The sequence below is a fragment of the Salmo salar genome, chromosome 19, assembly GCF_965601325.2.
Source record: "Salmo salar chromosome 19, fSalSal1, whole genome shotgun sequence".
NCBI lineage: Eukaryota > Metazoa > Chordata > Actinopteri > Salmoniformes > Salmonidae > Salmo > Salmo salar.
Window position 1 is genome coordinate 54238993 of NC_138309.1, and position 21008 is coordinate 54260000.

Genomic DNA, 21008 nt, shown 5'->3' on the forward strand with positions numbered 1-21008 from the left:
ACTTTAATAATGTTTACATATCCTACATTACTCATCTCATATGTGTGTATACTGTCTTTCATACCTTCTATTGCATCTTGCCTATTCCGCACGGCCATCGCTCATTAATATATTTATATGTACATATTTTTATTCCATCCCTTTAAGTTAGTTGTATAAGGTAGTTGTTGTGAATTTGTTAGATTACTTGTTAGATATTACTGCACTGTCGGAACTAGAAGCACAAGCATTTAGCTACACTTGCAATAACATCTGCTACTCCATGTGTATGTGACAAATACAATTTGATTTGATATTTAAGTTTTTGGAGAATGTGGTCGCAGAAGAAACTGAGGGAGATTTTACCATAGTTCTCTTACCAAACTTTGCATTTGCACAGTTCTTCCAGTCAATGTGTTTTTATGAAATGTTCTGTGCACATTGTTCAAAATAGTCATTGTGCATAGAGTTGTATGGTTTGTTAAACTTTGAAATCAATAGCTTTTGTTTGGAATACATTTTAAAGTGGAATTCCGTCACCGTGGAATTGCCCTTCTATTTCTCTTACCTCTTATTACACGTGCCTCTGCTTCCTCATCACACACACACACACACACACACACACACACACACACACACACACACACACACACACACACACACACACACACACACACACACACACACACACACTGAGCTGCATTGTTTGTAAACTCACTGCAGACTTTTTCTTCCTCTTTTTCTCCATTAACTTCACCCAGTGGTGGAAAAAGTACCCAATTAAAGATAACTTAGAAAATGACTCAAGTTAAAGTGAAAGTTACCCAGTAAAATACTACTTGAGTAAAAGTCTAAGAGTATTTGGTTTGAAATATACTTAGGTATCAACAGTAAATGTAATTGATAAAATATACTTAAGTATCAAAACTGAAAGTAGAAGTATAAATGATTTCAAATTCCTTTAAGCAAACCAGACCTGTTTTGTTATTTACGGATAGCCAGGGCCACACTCCAACACTTAGACATCCTTTACAAACAAATAAGTTGTGTTTAGTGAGTTCGCCAGATCAGAGGCAGTAGGGATGACCAGAGTTGTTCTCTTGATAAGTGTGTTAATTTGACCATTTTCCTGTCCCGCTAAGCATTCAAAATGTACTTTTGGGTGTCAGGGAAAATGTACATTTATTTTCTTTTGGAATGTAGTGAAGTAAAAGTTGTCAAAAATATAAAAAGTAAAGTACAGATAACACAAAAAAAAATACTTATGTAGTACTTTAAAGTATTTTTACTTACAGTGCATTCTGAAAGTATGCAGACCCCTTGACTTTTTCCACATTTTGTTACATTACAGCCTTATTCTAAAATGGATTAAATAGTTTTTTCCCCTCATCAATCTACACACAATAGCCCATAATGACAAACGAAAACAGTATTCTTTTTTTAATATCACATTTACATAAGTATTCAGACCCTTTACTTAGTACTTTGTTGAAGCACCTTTGGCAACAATTACAGCCTTGAGTTTTATTGGGTATGACACTACAAACTTGCCACATCTGTATTTGCTCTCTCATTTTTCTCTGCAGATGCTCTCAAGCTCTGTCGGGTAGGATGGGGAGCGTAGCTGCACAGCTATTTTCAGGTCTCTCGAGAGATGTTCGATCGGGTTCAAGTCCTGGCTCTGGCTGGGCCACTCAAGGACATTCAGAGAAGCCACTCCTGCGTTGTCTTGGCTGTGTGCTTAGGGTTGTTGTCCTGTTGGAAGGTGAACTTTTGCCCCCAGTCGGAGGTCCTGAGCGCTCTGGAGCAGGAGCTTTGCTATGTACTTTGCTCCGTTCATCTTTCACTCGATCCTGTTTAGTCTCCCAGTCCCTGCCTCTGAAAAACATCCCCACAGCATGATGCTTCCACCACCATGCTTCACTGTAGGGATGGTGCCAGGTTTCCTCCAGACATGACGCTTGGCATTCAGGCCAAATAGTTCAATCTTGGTTTCATCAGACCAGAGAATCTTGTTTCTCATGGTCTGAGAGACTGAGGAGTGGCTTCCGTCAGGCCACTCTACCATAAAAGCCTGATTGGTGGAGTGCTGCGGAGATGGTTGTCCTTCTGGAAGTTTCTCCAATCTCCACAGAGGAACTCTGGAGCTCTGACAGAGTAACCATCAGGTTTTTGGTCACCTCCCTGACCAAGGCCCTTCTCCCCCGATTGCTCAGTTTGGCCGGGCGGCCAGCTCTAGGAAGAGTCTTGGTGGTTCCAAACTTCTTCCATTTAAGAATGATGGCCACTGTTCTTGGGAACCTTCAATGCTGAAGAAATGTTTTGTAAATGGTGTTATAGAATGCTGTATTAGGATGGTGGTGTGTGTGTTACGTTCCCCAGTTTCTGTGTTGTGGTTTGTGTATTTTCATGTATGTATTTCAGGAAATGGATTCTGAAATTCTCTACAAGCAGCTGATTGGTCAGCCCCATTGATGATTGGAGAGCTGACCCCGCCTCCTCGTCAGGACGCAGCTGTCTCCAATTACCAACTCCTTCTGAAGCTTTATAAGCCAGTGTTCTGTTGCTCAGAGAGAGAGATGATTGCTGAGTGAGAAGGCTGATGGCTGAGGGTTATTATGTTGGTTGTTGCTAACAGACATGAGAGTGTCCTGTGTTGATTGGTCAATTCTGTGTTGTTCAGAGTTTTCTTAAGTATTGTGTAGCTGCTGATTTGAGGTATGTGTGTGCCAATAGAACTGTGTTTTTGATTATTGGAAATGTTACTTACATTGGTTATTCCGTTTCATTTGTTCCCAGGGGGGAAGGGGAAGGCACCTAGGGAGTGCTTAGGCAAGAGGCCCGCGGGCATACATAACCCGTAGTAGTTTACTGTCTATGCACACTAGGAAAGACCTGGGTGGACCACCCCCTGTATCTTGGTTAGTGCACCAGGTGGTGCTAGTTAGGTAAGTAGTGGGTAGGCAGGTAAGGTAGGAGAGGGGGCTTTGATATTTACTTTCTTTGCTTTGGTTCCGTCCAGCCCCTTTTCCCCAAACATACCGTGCGACGGAATAAATTCCCTGTAAACGGTATTCTCTGCCTTTTGTCATCCTTACTCACACCTACAGTCCATACCTCTTTCACACCAGGGAGAGTTGAGTTGTAGCAGGGTGTTGCGTTCCCTCTTACTAGAGGCGTGCGTAACAGTGTGGCATCTCCAGGGTGCCTGACCAGGATTAGTTTGTTAATCCCAGTGTGTTTACTTACCAGCACTATACTGTACCTGTCCATCAGCCTGAACCTCAACCTTAACGCTGCATGTTAGTTATTCCCCCTGGATCAGAGGTCACGTCATTACCTAGAAGTCCCTCTGAACACAAAACTCTCCTCCAATGCGGGGGGAGGGGGGTGACATGGGAAACTGGCCTTGGAGAGATCCCATGGAGCGGCCTGTTTGTAAATAGGCCCAGGCCTTAGCCATGCTCACAATTCCTCCCCCTGGAGGGACCCAGGCTGCAGGAAATGTTGGTCTGTGTGCCAGCGTTTGTGTGTGTGGGTGGCCGGCCGGGACTAGCTTTCAGCACCATTAACCTCTCAACACCACAAACAGGAGTTGGGGCCTCAGGGGCCTGGGCCCTTTCATGTCTAAAGGCTTTGGATAGTTTGGCTATACAGAGTCACATTGGTACACAACACCACAGGGACACCATATAGAATTTAAAAAATTGTTTTAATCATTTTCGTTGTTGGACATTAAACACTGTAAAATCACCAGGAAATGAGTTCAAAGTGAAAGGAAATCTGTTCCCAAGTATTCCTACGCATAAATAGAGAGGCATATGCGATCGTATCCCAATGTAATCACTAATCAGGGTTAGAAATGATTCCATTTTTGTTTCTGTTGTGATTGGGATTCTTGCAGTCAATTTTCAGTGTACAACTATCTATAACTATGTTCCGACCCCTCAACCATCCGCTCAAGGCAAAATCGGCCCACTGCTGAATGTAATTGGGGACCTCTGCCATATAGGCTACCCCACATGAATGGCCTCACTACAGCACCATGGTCATGTTCTTGGCCACACAAAATGTTAAAAGGTTTTGCAACTAAAATGAGCATGTCTTATTGGACAGTTCCAGGTAGTCCCTCCCGGTTCGGTCTGTTTTCTTCCATTTGGTACCTAATGAACACGACCCTGGTTTGGACAGCCTCTGGTATTCAGAGTGTCATTTTAAAACCAATGCATTTTTGGGGAATCTAATCGTCAAGATCATCAGTAGATGCACTTATTAAATCTTTACACAGTGAGACAAGGACAAGGACTGTGCCGGGAGAAGTTGGGCGGTAGTTCATTTGACTAACCTAAGGGGGAAAGTGGAGTAGGTCACTGAATGCTACCACATTAACATTTAGATGACCTGTTTTTCCTGCACTTCCTCTATACTTTATGGACAGAAACGATTGTTTCCGGAGAGGAAATTATAAAGATAGTTGGGCTTAGCCTGTGTTGAACTCATCAGTGGGATGGAGGGATGGAGGGTGGTAGTCTGTTGGAAGTGAAGGAGGGAGGGAGTGTTGACTGTGCATGTCCCATAAAGAGTAGGAATGGTGTTGTAGAATGCTGTTGTAGAATGCTGTTGTAGAATGCTGTTGTAGAAGGCGGTTGTAGAAGACGGTTGTAGAAGGTGGTTGTAGAATGGTGTAGTAGAATGGTGTAGTAGGATGGTGTTGTAGAAGACGGTTGTAGAAGACGGTTGTAGAAGACGGTTGTAGAAGACGGTTGTAGAATGGTGTAGTAGAATGGTGTAGTAGGATGGTGTTGTAGAAGACGGTTGTAGAATGGTGTAGTAGAATGGTGTAGTAGGATGGTGTTGTAGAAGACGGTTGTAGAAGACGGTTGTAGAATGGTGTAGTAGAATGGTGTTGTAGAAGACGGTTGTAGAAGGTGGTTGTAGAATGGTGTAGTAGGATGGTGTTGTAGAAGACGGTTGTAGAAGACGGTTGTAGAATGGTGTAGTAGAATGGTGTTGTAGAAGACGGTTGTAGAAGGTGGTTGTAGAATGGTGTAGTAGGATGGTGTAGTAGAATGGTGTAGTAGGATGGTGTTGTAGAAGGCGGTTGTAGAAGGCGGTTGTAGAAGGTGGTTGTAGAATGGTGTAGTAGAATGGTGTAGTAGGATGGTGTTGTAGAAGACGGTTGTAGGAGGCGGTTGTAGAATGGTGTAGTAGGATGGTGTTGTAGAAGACGGTTGTAGGAGGCGGTTGTAGAATGGTGTAGTAGGATGGTGTTGTAGAAGACGGTTGTAGGAGGCGGTTGTAGAATGGTGTAGTAGGATGGTGTTGTAGAAGACGGTTGTAGAAGGTGGTTGTAGAATGGTGTAGTAGGATGGTGTTGTAGAAGGCGGTTGTAGGAGGCGGTTGTAGAATGGTGTAGTAGGATGGTGTTGTAGAAGGCGGTTGTAGAATGGTGTAGTAGGATGGTGTAGTAGAATGGCGTTGTAGGATGGCGTAGTAATCGTGTACCGCTGACAAAAACTGTAGACGAGACTCACTCATCTCTTCTTTGGCTGCTTAGCTGAGAGACAGACTCTCACTCCTGCTCGCTCTCTCTCGCTCTATTGTCTCTCTCTCTGGCTCTCGTCTATCTTTCTTCCACTCCCCCTCTCTCTCTATCACCCCCACTCCTCTTACACTTATCTTCTCATCTCTCTCTCCTTCTCCACATCCACTTCTCTTCCTCATCTATTTATCTCCCTCTCTCTCCTCCTCTCCTCATCTCCCCAGCATACAGTGGAATGAGCAGGCTGAGGTGGGGAGATGCCTTACGTGGATCGGCAGAACCGGATCTGTGGCTTCCTGGACATTGAGGAGAATGAGAACAGCGGAAAGTTCCTCCGACGCTACTTCATCCTGGACACCAAGGAGGGTAGCCTGGTGTGGTACATGGACAACCCACAGGTAGGACAGCAGGGTAGTAAACGCACACACACACACACACACACACACACTGAGCTGCATTGTTTGTAACCTCACTGCAGACTTTTTCTTCCTCTTTTTCTTCATTAACTTCACCCAGTGGTGCAAAAAGTACCCAATTGTCATACTTGCGTAAAATTAAAGATAACTTAGAAAATGACTCAGAAGCACACGCACACATATACAAAACAGATATTGCACACACAATGGAAAGTGTAGTTATTGACTACATACAGTACCAGTCAAAAGTTTGGGCACACCTTTATTTTTACTATTTTCTACATTGTAGAATAATAGTGAAGACATCAAAACTATGAAATAACAGATGGAATCATGTAGTAACCAAAAAAGTGTTAAACGAATCAAAATATATGTTATATTTGAGATTCTTCAAAGTAGCCACCCTTTGCCTTGATGACAGCTTTGGACACTCTTGGCAATCTCTCATCCAGCTTTATGAGGTAGTCTCCTGGAATTCATTTCAATTAACGGTATGTGTGCCTTGTTAAAAGTTAATTTGTGGAATTTATTTCCTTCTTATTGCATTTAAGCCAATCAGTTGTGTTGTGACAAGGTAGGGGTGGTATGTAGAAGATAGCCCTATTTGGTAAAAGACCAAGTCCATATTGTGGCAAGAACAGCTCAAATAAGCAATTACTTTAAGACATCATTACTTTAAGACATGAAGGTCAGTCAATCTGGAAAATTTCAAAAACGTTGAAAGTTTCTTCAAGTGCAGTCACAAAAACCATCAAGCGCTATGATGAAACTGGCTCTCATGAGGACCACCACAGGGAAGGAAGACCCAGAGTTACCTCTGCTGCAAAGGATAAGTTCATCAGAGTTACTGTCCTCTGAAATTGCAGCCCAAATAAATGCTTCTCAGAGTTCAAGTAACAGACACATCTCAACAATCAACTGTTCAGAGGAGACTGTGTGAATCAGGTCTTCATGGTTGATTTGCTGCAAAGACACCACTAATAAAAGGCACCAATAAGAAGAAGAGACTTGCTTGGGTCAAGAAACACCAGCAATGGACATTAGACCGGTGGAAATCCCTCCTTTGGTCTGATGAGTCCAAATTTGAGATTTTTGGTTCCAACCACTGTGTCTTTGTGAGACGCAGAGTAGGTCAACGGATGATCTCAGCATGTGTGGTTCCCACCGTGAAGCATGGAGGAGGAGGTGTGATAGTGTCTGTGATTTATTTAGAATTCAAGGCACACTTAACCAGCATGGCTACCACAGCATTCTGCAGCTATACGCCATCCCATCTGGTTTGCACTTAGTGGGACTATCATTTGTTTTTCAACAGGTCAATGACCCAACACACCTCCAGGCTGTGTAAGGGCTATTTGACCAAGAAGGAGAGTGATGGAGTGCTGCATCAGATGACCTGGCCTCCACAATCACCCAACCTCAACCCAATTGAGATGGTTTGGGATGAGTTGGACCTCAGTGTGAAGGAAAAGCAGCCAACAAGTGCTCAGCATATGTGGAACTCCTTCAAGACTGTTGGAAAATCATTCTTTATGAAGCTGGTTGAGAGAATGCCAAGAGTGTGCAAAGCTGTCATCAAGGCAAAGTGTGGCTACTTTGAAGAATCTAAAATATATATTTTTTTTTTATTTGTTTAACACTTTTTTTGGTTACAACATGATTCCATATGTGTTATTTCATAGTTTTGATGTCTTCACTATTATTCTACAATGTAGAAAATAGTACAAATAAAGAAAAAACATTGAATAAGTGGGTGTGTCCAAACTTTTGACTGGTACTGTACATTTCACAGAGGAGATCATCAGTTAGGCTATGATGCTCTCACTACCCTCAAGTCATCAGTCTCTAATGTCTGTGTGTTTAATCAACGCATGCATTTAGGCTGATGTCATTTCTTGAGTGGGCAGCAGCTGACACGGCCCTATGTACTTACAGTATGCACTGGAGTAGAACATTAGCGGTAGGATGAATTTAATAGTTGCTTCTGTTTGGACTGACCTAATCTCATAAAGTATTGGACTGGATTGATCCGTCTGGTCTGGCCAGACCACTCTGGGCCATCAAGAGGAAATGTGTGTGTCGTCAGCTGGGGAGATGATGCTACGTCTGGGGAAACCGAGTCAAGTTACATGTCTGCCCAGACGTCCGTCTGTCTGTCCCTCCCCCAGATCTATACTCTTGTCATTTGTGACTTGTGCAAATTCACCTCTGAACTTCTTCTGGCATGTTGTTTTACGCTCCTTCTACATGAAGTATAACTGCTTGAAAGTATGTACAGTATACTAGTAGAGTAGTGCTTTATGGTATACTGTCAGTCTTACTGATTTGGGCATTCCTTTCCTTCACATGAAATGACAAGATAAAGGAATCATCTTTTAAATGTGATGTAGATGATAACCAGCCAATGAAAACATTGGCGTGAACATAAACAATCAGACTTAATGTTTTCCAGGTCATTTAAATGCATGTCATCTGTTTGGCGGGGAGTGGGAGCTCAGTGAGGAATACCTGTACAAAGACAGACTTGGTCATGCCCTCAAAAAATGATATCATTTATTGATGCTGCCCTGGGCTCTGAATTATTCATTTCAGTTTAGTTTCCATCTCCTTCTCCAAGATTTGTAAATCGTTTAATGCCTTCATCACTGTTGAATCCTCTGTTTAGAACCTGCCCAAAGGAGCTGAAAATGTTGGCTCCCTCAAACTCACCTACATCTCCAAGGTCAGTCAAGTCTTCCAATAATGTTGTTGAATTAAATCCTGTCTGACAGACACAGACATGGCCAACCACAGTCTTAGGTGTGAACATCTGTCTCATTCTCTTCTTTCTTTCTTCTTTCTTTCTTTCTTTCTTTCTTTCTTTCTTTCTTTCTTTCTTTCTTTCTTTCTTCTTCTTTCTTTCTTTCTCTCTTTCTCTCTCTTTCTCTCTCTTTCTCTCTCTTTCTCTCTCTCTCTCACTCTCTCTCTCTCTTTCTCTCTCTCTCTCTCTCACTCTCTCTCTCTCTCTCTCTCTCTCTCTCTCACTCTCTCTCACTATTTCTCTCTCTCGCTCTCTCTCTCCCCCCTGTAGGTGAGTGATGCCACAAAGCTGCGACCCAAGGCGGAGTTCTGCTTCGGTAAGTCCAACAACCTTTGGATTTGATTCACTCTACATTACTGCTAGTTGTGTCTATGAGTATGTTTGGGTATTGTCTCTCTAGCAGTGTGCTGTCTGGGGGGTTCTGTGAAGGAGGAAGCATTGGGAGGAAAGTGGGGGGGTGGGAGTAGGGGGCGGCTTTTAGCAAAGATACCGTTGACCTTTAGCTATTGAACGAGAATGATTCTATTTAGTTCACTAAGGTCGATGATGTGAGCCCCCCGTCAGTAATTGTTTCACTGTTCACCTGTCCCCTCTTTTCATAGATTCCCTCCCTCCCCCCTCCCTCCCTCGCGGGGGTTTGAATGGGACCATTTTCTGTATGACGTGCTGTTGTTCAACAGGCCCTTTGTCCCTCAGCGGCCCCAGTCAGGAGTATACAGTAGCTCCCCCACTCAATAGAAGGAAGCAGTAGGATGACCCGCCGGTGACCGCCAAGAGCTGGCTCGACCCAACCATGTTGTTTGATGAGCGGGGGTGTCGAGTTTGGGGCATGAGTGGGGGTCTTTCCTGCATGACAGGATGCTGGAGTCCAAATCAGAACCCCCCTCTCTAAAACTCTGGGATATTTTTAACCTAGGTATTTGCATGATCCAGTTCCACTTTTGGATAGTCTCATCAATCTATTCCAGTAGTTTTAGGATTGGCTACCTGACTGTCCAAGTATGAGGTCAACCTACCTCAGCCCTGACTGAGTCTTGTGTGTGTGTGTGTGTGTGTGTGTGTGTGTGTGTTGTGTGTGTGTGTGTGTGTGTGTGTGTGTGTGTGTGTGTGTGTGTGTGTGTGTGTGCGCTGGTGCGCTCTGGTGAATCACAAAACTGAGATGTTGAATAGGACGGTGGAAGACAGTCCACTGGTATTATGTCTCCTTGAATAGGACGGTGGAAGACAGTCCACTGGTATTATGTCTCCGTTAGGGATGGGAAACATAATACTGCCGGACAAATGTTGTGTTCCAAATGCCACCCTATTCCTGATAGGGAAAAGGGTGATATTTGGGACACATGGAAATGTCTCTCTCTGGATTCTGAACATGGGACTCAGCCGAGCACTCTAAGCAGCATGTGTCAGACTACTTAGCAGAAATATGTTACTGAAATACAGAGATGCATAATTAAACTCTGCTAATGGGCCTAACTGACAGAACTGCTGCTGTGGCGCTTAAAGGCTCTGCATGGTCAATCCGACGTCTGCATTGGCCGTGCAGCGTTTACGGTGATAGTGCCTCTGCAGAAGGCAGGGCATTTATACTTCTTGCTCTTCGCGGAGCAAGGAAGTTGTCAAGGAAGTGAGTTTGTGTTAATACAGGACCTCCCGCCCCACCTACCGTCAACCAGTCATGTCAATGCGGAGCTATTGATTTGGGAGGCGCACGGCAATGCAGTCCGGAGCTCAATTTGGCCTCTGGAGGCGCCACTATTGCGTCACACCATCCATACGGCGGCCCGAACACATTTTGGGATCAAGGATACAGTGCATTCAGAAAGTATTCAGACCCCTTGACTTTTTCCACATTTTGTTACGTCTCTCTCTCTCTCTCTCTCTCTCTCTCTCTCTCTCTCTCTCTCTCTCTCTCTCTCTCTCTCTCTCTCTCTCTCTCTCTCTCTTCTCTCTCTCTCTCTCTCTCCTCTCTTCTCTCTCTCTCTCTCTCTCTCTCTCTCTCTCTCTCCTGCCCACCCCCTCTCACTCTCCCGCCTCTCTCTCTCTCTCTCTCTCTCTCTCTCTCTCCTGCCCACCCCCTCTCACTCTCCCGCCTCTCTCTCTCTCTCTCTCTCTCTCTCTCTCTCCTGCCCACCCCCTCTCACTCTCCCGCCTCTCTCTCTCTCCCCAGTCATCAATGCTGGTATGAGGAAGTTCTACCTCCAGGCCAATGATCAGCAGGATCTGGTAGAGTGGGTCAACGTGCTCAACAATGCCACCAAGATCACAGTGAGTCCCCTGCCCTGTCTCTTGTCAAAAGTCTCCAGTAGTACAAGACCGCATCCATCTCAACGCCCGCTAGGAAAGGACCAGTGATTCAGAATTAGGATGTGTTATCCCAGTTCAGCTGGCGTGAGGGAGTGGGATGGAGGAGGATGACAAGGCACCTCACGTGTGTCTACTGTCAAGTAAACAGTGGAGAGAAAGACATTATGAAGCACTCATCTGCTGGGTCCAGGAGCCCCTGTCTGTTTCCTACAGGGCATCCAAACCCCTCTGGGCAGGGGATCTTTTCTCTTACTGTGTCACTGAGGGCCACAGCAGCAACCATGGCTTTCTCTGCTCCTCTCCCTCCCACCTGACTAGCCCTCACAGACACAGACACACACACACACAGGCAGGCACGTACATACAAACACACACTCGCATTGCACAAATGTAAACGCAAACACACACACAGGCAAGCAAGCACATAGGCAAGCACACACCAAAGCACACAGGACAAAGGGGAAGGTGAGTGCTCTGAGTAACGGACTGTCGCTACAGAAAAGGAAGTAACGGGGCAGAACAGAACGGGGCAGAACAGAACGGGGCAGGACAGGACAGGACAGGTCAGGACAGAACGGGTCAGAACAGAACGGGGCAGGACAGAACGGGGCAGAACAGAACGGGGCAGAACAGAACGGGGCAGAACAGAACGGGGCAGAACAGGACAGAACAGGGCAGAACAGAACAGGACAGGGCAGAACAGGTCAGGGCAGAACAGGTCAGGGCAGAACAGGACAGGGCAGAACAGGACAGGGCAGAACAGGACAGGACAGGACCGGGCAGGACAGGACCGGACAGGACAGAACAGGACAGGACAGGGCAGGACAACAGGACAGGACAGAACAGAACAGGGCAGAACAGGACAGGACAGGGCAGAACAGGGCAGAACAGGACCGGGCAGGACAGGACAGGACAGGACAGAACAGAACAGGACAGGGCAGGACAACAGGACAGGACAGAACAGAACAGGACAGGGCAGGACAACAGGACAGGACAGAACAGAACAGGACAGGGCAGGACAACAGGACAGGACAGAACAGAACAGGACAGGGCAGGACAACAGGGCAGACAGTGCTTTCACCGGGATTCACTGGAGATGATGTTCCACTCTAATTCCTCTTATAAACTGGGTGGTTCGAGCCCTGAATGCTGATTGGCTGACAGCCGTGGTTTATCAGACCGTTTAACACGGGTATGACAAAACATTTTTTACTGCTCTAATTATGTTGGTAACCAGTTTATAATAGCAATAAGGCACCTCGGGGGTTGCGTCGTCCCTAACCCTAACCCTTAGCCTTGGTATATTGGCCATATATCACACCTTCTCGGGCCTTATTGCTTAATTAAACCACATCCATGTATGGAAAATGGACTGTGCGTTAAGTATATTCTTACATAATAATAACTTATGTAATAACTTCACAATACACGCACTGTATTGAAGTCTCATCAAACTCTGTTGACTCATGTTCTCTTTATTAAGTTTAGTCCTGCTGCTGATACTGCAACACAGTCTCAGTCCACTCAACAAGGTCACACACACACACAGACACGCACACACACACACACACACACACACACACACACACACACACACACACACACACACACATTTGGGTACCACACACTTCTACAGACAGCTGTCAATGTTTGACTGTGTGTGTGTGCACTGGAGTGTGATACCTGGCCTGAGCGCACGCACACACACACACACACACACACACACACACACACACACACACACACACACACACACCAATCGATTACCCTAGTCACCACTCAGTGTAGCAGTTTCTCTCTGAGCCCCCAGGCTAGAGTTGATGGAAAATAGACTAATGAGCAGGCAGGGAGTACATCATCATGCCACTACAGAGACCGCTGAGGGACACATCTAACAAGGTTTTGGGGCATGTTGGCCCGATGCACTCTGGGAGTTGATGTTTATTTGACATGTTCCAGGTGCCAAAGTCGGGGGATGGCCAGCCCAGTGCAGAGATCCCCCAGGAGGGGCTGGGTGCCACAAAGCAGATCTCCTATAAGACAGAGATCATAGGTGGAGTACCCATCATCACTGCCACACAGGTAAGGAAGATGCACCAGTCTGGCCCAACACTAACCAGGCCCTAACCAAACATGAGTAAGGTTGCAAACATTCAGGAAATTTTACCAACATTCTCAGATTTTCCAGAAGTCGCGGTTGGGATATTCCTGGAATCAAAAAGGAATAAGCAGGATATCCTGGATTCCCTCACCTGGGATTTCTGGAAAACCTGGGGGAGTTTCTTAAATTTTGGGAGAGTCACTGAAAATCTGTAACCCTAAACACGAGTAAATAGACATATGTTTGAAGGCCATTTGCTCAGCTGTGGCTTGGAACACTTCAGTCAAATCTGTCAAATGGGGTTTGGGACAGTAACAAGCAACATTCCATAACTGAGTTTTTGTTCCCTTAGTAACTTGATTTCAGCCATGTTAATCAGCTATATAAATAGATGGTCTGACTGAATAGAAATGCCCATGGGTCAGGCCATCTTTTAGATAGTGACAGACATTGAATTTAATGTTCCTCTGAGGAGGAGCTCACTGTGTGGTGTGTTTTCTGGTACGTATGAGTGGTACCAGTCATATCCTGTCTTGTGCTGGTATATGGTATGTAGCAAGGCCTCTTAAAAAACACTGGCTGAAAGTGAAAAGTTACATCTAGATGCTGTGATGTCACTTCCTGCGTGGGCAGCGGCGGTGCAGTGGTCCGGCCTCAACTTCAGCTTATGGAACAGCCAGTGAATTCTCTATCATTATTGTTTGCTGTTAACACACACATTTCTAGTCACTGGAGATGATGATATGGTGGGGGGCTTGCCACACACACGTGTGTGCGTGTGTGTGTGTGTGTGTGTGTGTGTGTGTGTGTGTGTGTGTGTGTGTGTGTGTGTGTGTGTGTGTGTGTGTGTGTGTGTGTGTGTGTGTGTGTGTGTGTGTGTGTGTGTGTGTGTGTTTTTATCTGTCTGTCTAACGTGAGTGTGTGTGTGTTGGCGTGCCCGATATACTCCTGTGCGTGTGTGTGTGTGCGTTTGTACACTTACATGTTTGTGTCCTGCGGTGCAGGAGCAGGGCGACGGGGGGCAGAACGGAGCAGAGCGGGGGGGCCAGCGGAAGGCCCACAGCCAGCTGCCCTACTTCCTGGGGAGAGGGGCGCAGGACCAGGCACTCATCAAGGCTGGATACTGTGTGAAGCAAGGAGCCGTGGTGAGTAGTGACGGTACAGACAGTGGGAGAACTCTTCCCGGTGCTGTAGCACTAGAAGCCCACACTAGGACCATGGTCGCGTTCATAACGGAAAACATTTCTGTCCGTTTTCTTCCGTGTGGTGCCTAATGAGTACACCACAAGCTCAGAGGGATTCTCCCACAGCTACAAGCTTTTTATACTAGCGGTATTCCTGGCTGTGTGTGTTTGTCGTCCTATAGGATTATGATGTGTTGGAGTTGGATAGCAGCAGGCATCTGACCAGCTGTTTCAGAGGGTGAATTATATCCCTCATCGTTGTCCTGCCTTTGACCTAACTTCTCTTAGCTCTCTGTTAATGGAACGTATTAACCACAGTAATCCAGCCATTCTATAGCAAACAGTGGCCCTATATAATGTCGGAATAGCTATCAATTAGCAGCATTCTTAGCAAGTCAAAAGGATTTGGAGGAGCTGGAAATGTTGCAGCCGTCTGTAATGTTTTCCTTTCTTTTCCGCAGATGAAGAACTGGAAGAGGAGATACTTCTTACTGGAGGAGAACGCGGTCAGCTACTTTAAGTCAGACCTGGTTAGTGGGAATGTGGCTCTGTCCTCTCTTCCTTCTGTGGGCGGCTGTGAGCAAGGTGACACACACTCCACACAAAATGACCTTGAGCCACCCACGCCAACACACACACCCCCACACACAATTCAAAGGAGCTGCGTGACCCCGTTGGCTAGCAGTTCGTCTTTGTTTTGCACCTGTGTTTCACAGACCCCTAGAGCCCTGGACAGACACACACAGATTAGATAAGAGCCGACTCCTGGCCTGTGCATTGTTGCAGGCTCCCAAAGCTCTTGGCACAGCTACTAATAAGCAGGACTTCCAAGTGGACAAGCTGGGTTTTGATTCATCATCCATGCTGGCCCAGATTCTCAGCATTTCTATTCTGTACTGTAGCTAGAGGAATGCTAGATTGTTGATACATCTGTTTGTCCCACTCACATTCTGCACCTCCTCTCTCATGGTCTGAGAGGTAGAGAACGAGTTCAGACAAGAAGGACAAGTTTTCTCCCTCCTTTACTCCCTACGTTTTTAGGATAAGGAGTGGCTTGTGTAGTGAATGAGCTTGTCTCCCATTGGCCCTAACAGATTTTTGGACAATTTAGAATGTTACACACCACGTATAGCCAAGGGTGTGCAGCATCTTAAATTTATAAGGGCACAAGGCGAGACCCAGATGCAGACACGGGAGGCAGATGGTTTGAGTCTTTGATATTTATTATATTCCAAAAGAGTAGGCAAGAGAATGGTCGTGGACAGGCAAAAGGTCAAAACCAGTTCAGAGTCCAGGAGGTACAGAGTGGTAGGCAGGCTCGAGGTAAAGGCAGGCAGGTACAGAGTCCAGAAACAGGCAAGGGTCAAAACCGGCAGGACTAGCAAAAAGAGAATAGAAAAAGCAGGAACACGGGAAAAACACGCTGGTTGACTTGAACATACAAGACGAACTGGCACAAAGAGACAGGTAACACAGGGATAAATACACCGGGGAAAATAAGCAACACCTGGAGGAGGTGGAGACAATCACAAGGACAGGTGAAACAGATCAGGGCGTGACAGTACCCCCCCCCCCCCGGGATGCCACCTGGCATCCTACCTGGGCGCATACCTGGCTGACCGGGGTGTCGGTGATTAGGGCCGGATCCAGGATGTCTTTAGCAAGAACGCAGCACCTCTCCTCCAAGCCATAACCCTCCCAGTCAACCAGGTACTGGAAACCCCTGCCCCGTGGTGGAACCCTTAGGAGGCGTCTCACCATATGCGCTGGCTGGCCATCGATGACTCGGGGGGAGCGATGGGCCTAGAAACAGAAGACTGTGAGACAAGGGCTTAATCCTGGACACATGAAAAGTAGGGTGAACACGGAGGGTACGGGGCAACAGCAGATGGACAGCAGTGGGACTGATGACTCTAGAAATGGGGAAAGGACCAATGAAACGAGGGAAAGTTTATGGGATTCTACCCAGATGGGTAGGTCAACCATACCATACCCTCGAGTGGACAACCATACCCTCTCCCCGACAGCGAGGAGCCAGAGTCGGTGGCGATCCGCTTGTTGACGATACCTGGAGGTGGTCTTGAGAAGAGCCGCCCAAGCTCTTTTCCAGGTACGCCGACAGCGGACGAACATCTGGGCTGAAGGTATGTTGACCTCAACTTCTTGCTCTGGGAAGAATGGGGGCTGATACCCCATGGAGCATTCGAAATGGGGATAGTCCAGTGGCCGAGCAGGGGAGAGTGTTCCTGGCATATTCCACACAGACCAGTTGCTGACTCCAGGTGGTGGGGTTAATGACAACAAGACACCAGAGTGCCATCTCCATATCTTGATTGGCTCGCTCCGACTGGCAGTTAGATTGGGGATGAAACCCAGAGGACAGGCTGGCTGACGACCCGATAAGAGTGCAGAACGCCTTCCAGAACTGTGACGAGAACTGAGGACCCCGGTCTGAGACAATCTCAACTGGGAGTCCATGGATTCGGCAGACGTGCTGCACCATAAGCTGGGCCGTCTCCTTGGCTGAAGGTAACTTCGGAAGAGGGATGAAATGGGCGGCCTTGGAGAATCTGTCAACCACCATCAGGATGGTGGTGTTGCCATCTGACGGAGGAAGCCCAGTGACAAAATCCAGGGAAATATGGGACCAGGGGTGATGAGGGACAGGGAGTGGTTGTAGGAGGCCATACGGAGCTTGCCGCGGAGTCTTACTTTGCGCGCACACCATGCATGCGGCGACAAAGGCCGAAACATCAGGAACCATGGTGGGCCACCAGAAGCGTTGATGGAGGAAAGCCAGGGTTTGACGAGTACCAGGATGACAGGTAAGCCTGGAGGAGTGAGCCCATTCCAGGACCTGAGACCGGTGCCTTGCGGACCAGAGCCTCAATTCCCCAAACAGAAGCCGCCAAACAAGAGGCCTGGGAGGATGGTCTCAGATTCAGAGGGTGTGGCAGTGGAACTGTACAGACTGGATAGAGCGTCCGGCTTCGCGGTTTTTGACCCTGGGCGGTAGGAGATGGTAAAATTGGACCTGGTAATTAACAGAGCCCAACGAGCTTGCCTTGGGTTGAGGCGCTTGGCAGTGCAGAGGTATTCTAAATTCTTAGGATCCGTCCATACCAGAAATGGATGTTCCGCCCCTTCCAGCCAGTGTCTCCACTCCTCCAGAGCCATCTTAACAGCTAGGAGTTCCTGGTTCCCAACATTGTAGTTTCTCTCCGCAGAGTTGAGGCGATGGGACATGAAGGCACAGGGATGATGCTTTTGGTCCTGGACGGATTGCTGAGAAAGAGCGGCCCCAACTCCCACATCGGAAGCATCAACCTCAACCACAAACTGGCAAGTCGGGTCCGGATGGATGAGGATGGGAGCAGTAATAAATCGCTGCTTTAGATCCCCAAAGCCCTGTCCGCTGCTGGAGACCATGTGAATGGTACCTTGGGAGAGGGGAGTGCAGAGAGGGGAGCCGCCAGGTTGCTGTAGCCCCGAATGAAACGGCGGTGGAATGTGCAAATCCCAGAAAAAGCTGTAGCTGCACACTGGACGTGGGCTGGGGCCAATCCACCACCGCTCTCACCTTCTCTGGATCCATATGAACATTCCCCTCAACAATAATGTATCCCAGAAAGCAGATAGTGGAGCGGTGGAACTCACACTTCTCAGCCTTTACAAACAACTGATTCTCCAGGAGGCGCTGAAGGACCTGTCGAACATGGAGAATGTGTTCCTGGGCAGAACGAGAGAAAATCAGGATGTCGTCGAGGTAGACAAAAACGATTCAACATGTCTCGGAGCACATCGTTGACCAGGGCCTGGAAGACATCGGTTGCGTTGGTGAGTCCAAACGGCATAACAAGGTACTCATAGTGTCCACTGGCCGTGTTGAAAGCTGTCTTCCACTCGTCTCCTTCAGGTATCCGCACAAGGTGGTAGGCATTTCAAAGGTCCAGTTTGGAAAAGATAGTAGCCCCCTGGAGAGGTTCAAAAGCTGAGGAGAGGTAGAGGGTACCGATTTTTAATCATAATGTCATTGAGGCCCCGGTAACCAATACATGGATGCAGGGTCTTGTCCTTCTTCCCCACAAAGAAGAATCCTGTGCCAGCAGGAGAGGCAGAAGGGCGAACGCTCCCAACAGCCAGTGAGTCCTCGATGTACTCCTCCATGGCCTTGGTCTCAGGACCAGACAGAGGATATAGCCGGCCTCGAGGCGGTGTGGTGCCCGGCAGGAGGTCAATAGCACAATCGTCAGGACGATGTGGAGGAAGGGAGGTAGCTCGAGCCTTGCTGAAAACCTCCAGGAGGTCATGATACTCTGCGGGCACAGCAGAGAGATCCAAGCCGATACTTAACCCTGGAGGCAGACGTTTCAGAGAAGGCTGTGCCGCCTTTAGGTAGTGTTAATGGCAGAACGAGCTCCAACCCAGGATGGAACCCGTAGTCCAGTCAATATCTGGGTTGTGCTTCTGGAGCCAAGAAAAACCCAAAACAACAGGTATGTGAGGGGACTCAATGAGGAGGAGCTGAATTGACGCACTGTGATTTCCAGATACCCGCATATTAATGGTAACTGTGCTGTTTGTGACGCTACCAATGGAGCGGCCGTCTAGTGCCCTGGCATCCATGGGAACAGAGAGGAGTTGAGTAGGGATACTTAGTTCTGATACCAAGGTAGCGTCCATGAAACTCTCATCTGCCCCAGAATCAATAAGCACCCGGAGAGACTGAGACTGGTCTCCCCACAGCAAGCTCACATAAAAAGGAGTTTGGGTAATGGGAATTTAGAGGGTTCACAGTCAGACTCACCAGAGTACGTGTACCTACTAAGGATTCAGGTCTCTTTACTGGGCAGGTGGCTATGTAATGCCCTACAGCTCCACAATACAGACAACAATTGGAGCTTAGCCTGCGGGAATGTTCCCTAGGCGATAACCTAGCCCTTCCCAGTTGCATAGATTCTGGTGTATCAAGCTCACCCATCATCGATGATTCTCGAGGGAGCTCGGGTGGCTTCGGATCCTCTTGGGAAAAATAGCCTTCGGGGACTTCCGGATTCCTTCGAAGATGAGCGAGCCACTGCGGATGAACGATTGTGACCTAAGCCAGACCTCCTCTCACTCCTGCGTTCCCTTAGACGTCCATCAATTCTAATGGTGAGGGCGATGAGGCAATCGAGGTCCACCGGTAATTCCCGAGCAGCTAGCTCATCTTTTATCACCTCAGATAGTCCGTGAAGGAAGGTATCAAAAACAGACTCCGGATTCCAGGCACTCTCAGCGGCCAACGTGCGAAAATCAACAGCCTAGTCTACCACACTACGGGAGTCTTGACGTAATTCAAGAAGATATCGGGCCACCTCTCTCCCGGATACCGGAGAATCGAACACCTTCCTCACCTCTGCCATGAAATCCTCCAGATGACGACAAATGGTGGATTGTTGCTCCCAACCTGCCATAGTCCAGGAGAGCGCCCTTCCCGACATTAGCGTAATAATATACGGTATCTTCGAATGGTCCGAAGGAAACGAAGATGGCTGTAGCTCAAAAATAAGGGAGCAGTGAGAAAGAAAACCCTGGCAGGTACCAGAATATCGCTCCGGAGGAGGTAAGCGGGGTTCTCGGGGAGCTGGGGTAGGCTGTACAAACTCACCACTAATAGGAAAAAAGTTACTGGGTGGTTTGGGATTCTCAGAGGTGGCAGGCTGCCTATGAGCTAACTCCCTGATTTGCTCCATAATAGCCTTAAACCCTTGGTCATGGCGTTCCATCAGGGAACAAAGCCCTTCCAGAAGGTCCTGTAGTAGCTCCTCATGGCTCCCTGCAGGGTGACAGCGTGGCGGAGCTGGTCCAAGTCTGCTGGGGCTGTCATGGCCAGTTTGTACTATAAGGGCACGAGGCGAGACCCAGATGCAGACACGGGAGGCAGATGGTTTGAGTCTTTGATATTTATTATAATCCAAAAGAGTAGGCAAGAGAATGGTCGTGGACAGGCAAAATGTCAAGACCAGTTCAGAGTCCAGGCGGTACAGAGTGGCAGGCAGGCTCGAGGTCAAGGCAGGCAGAATGGTCAGGCAGGCGGGTACAGAGTCCAGAAACAGGCAAGGGTCAAAACTGGGAGGACTAGCAAAAAGAGAATAGAAAAAGCAGGAACATGGGAAAAACATGCTGGTTGACTTGAACATACAAGATGAACTGGCACAGAGAGACAGGGATAAATACACCGGGGAAAATAAGCGACACCTGGAGGAGGTGGAGACAATCAGAAGGACAGGTGAAACAGATCAGGGCGTGACAAAATTGTCAGAAAATCTGAAAATGGTGGTGGAAAATTGTGTTTTATTAAGACATAGTGGTGGGAAAGTAACCAATTGTCATATTTGAGTAAAAGTAAAGATACCGTCATAGAAAATGACTCTAGTAAAAGCGAAAGTCATCCAGTAAAATACTACTTGAGTAAAAGTCTAAAAGTATTTGGTTTTAATATAGTTAAATATCAAAAGTAAATGTAATTGCTAAAATATAATTAAGTATTAAAAGTAAAAGTATAAATAATTCATTAAATAATTTATAATTAAGTAAACCAGACAGCACCATTTAAAAAAAAAAAACATTTTTACGGATAGCCAGGGGCACACTCCAACACTCAGGCATCAGGCATTTTTTTTGTGAGTCCCCCAGATCA

The 21008-nt window shown here is 47.1% G+C and overlaps 1 protein-coding gene across 4 annotated transcripts in view; it reads left to right on the forward strand.

Moving 5' to 3' along the window:
• The window catches only part of plekha1b (pleckstrin homology domain containing, family A (phosphoinositide binding specific) member 1b), a 41436-nt gene that overhangs the window by 12707 nt on the left and 7721 nt on the right, over positions 1–21008 (forward strand). For all 4 annotated transcript variants that reach the window (XM_014158359.3, XM_014158360.3, XM_014158364.3 and 1 more), the window contains exons 2-8: positions 5746–5919; positions 8603–8659; positions 9008–9053; positions 10905–11002; positions 13001–13123; positions 14147–14287; positions 14788–14856. In XM_014158359.3, the coding sequence (XP_014013834.1) occupies positions 5779–5919; positions 8603–8659; positions 9008–9053; positions 10905–11002; positions 13001–13123; positions 14147–14287; positions 14788–14856 (675 nt within the window). In that variant the 5' untranslated portion in view covers positions 5746–5778. The remainder of the gene's footprint in view (positions 1–5745; positions 5920–8602; positions 8660–9007; positions 9054–10904; positions 11003–13000; positions 13124–14146; positions 14288–14787; positions 14857–21008) is intronic.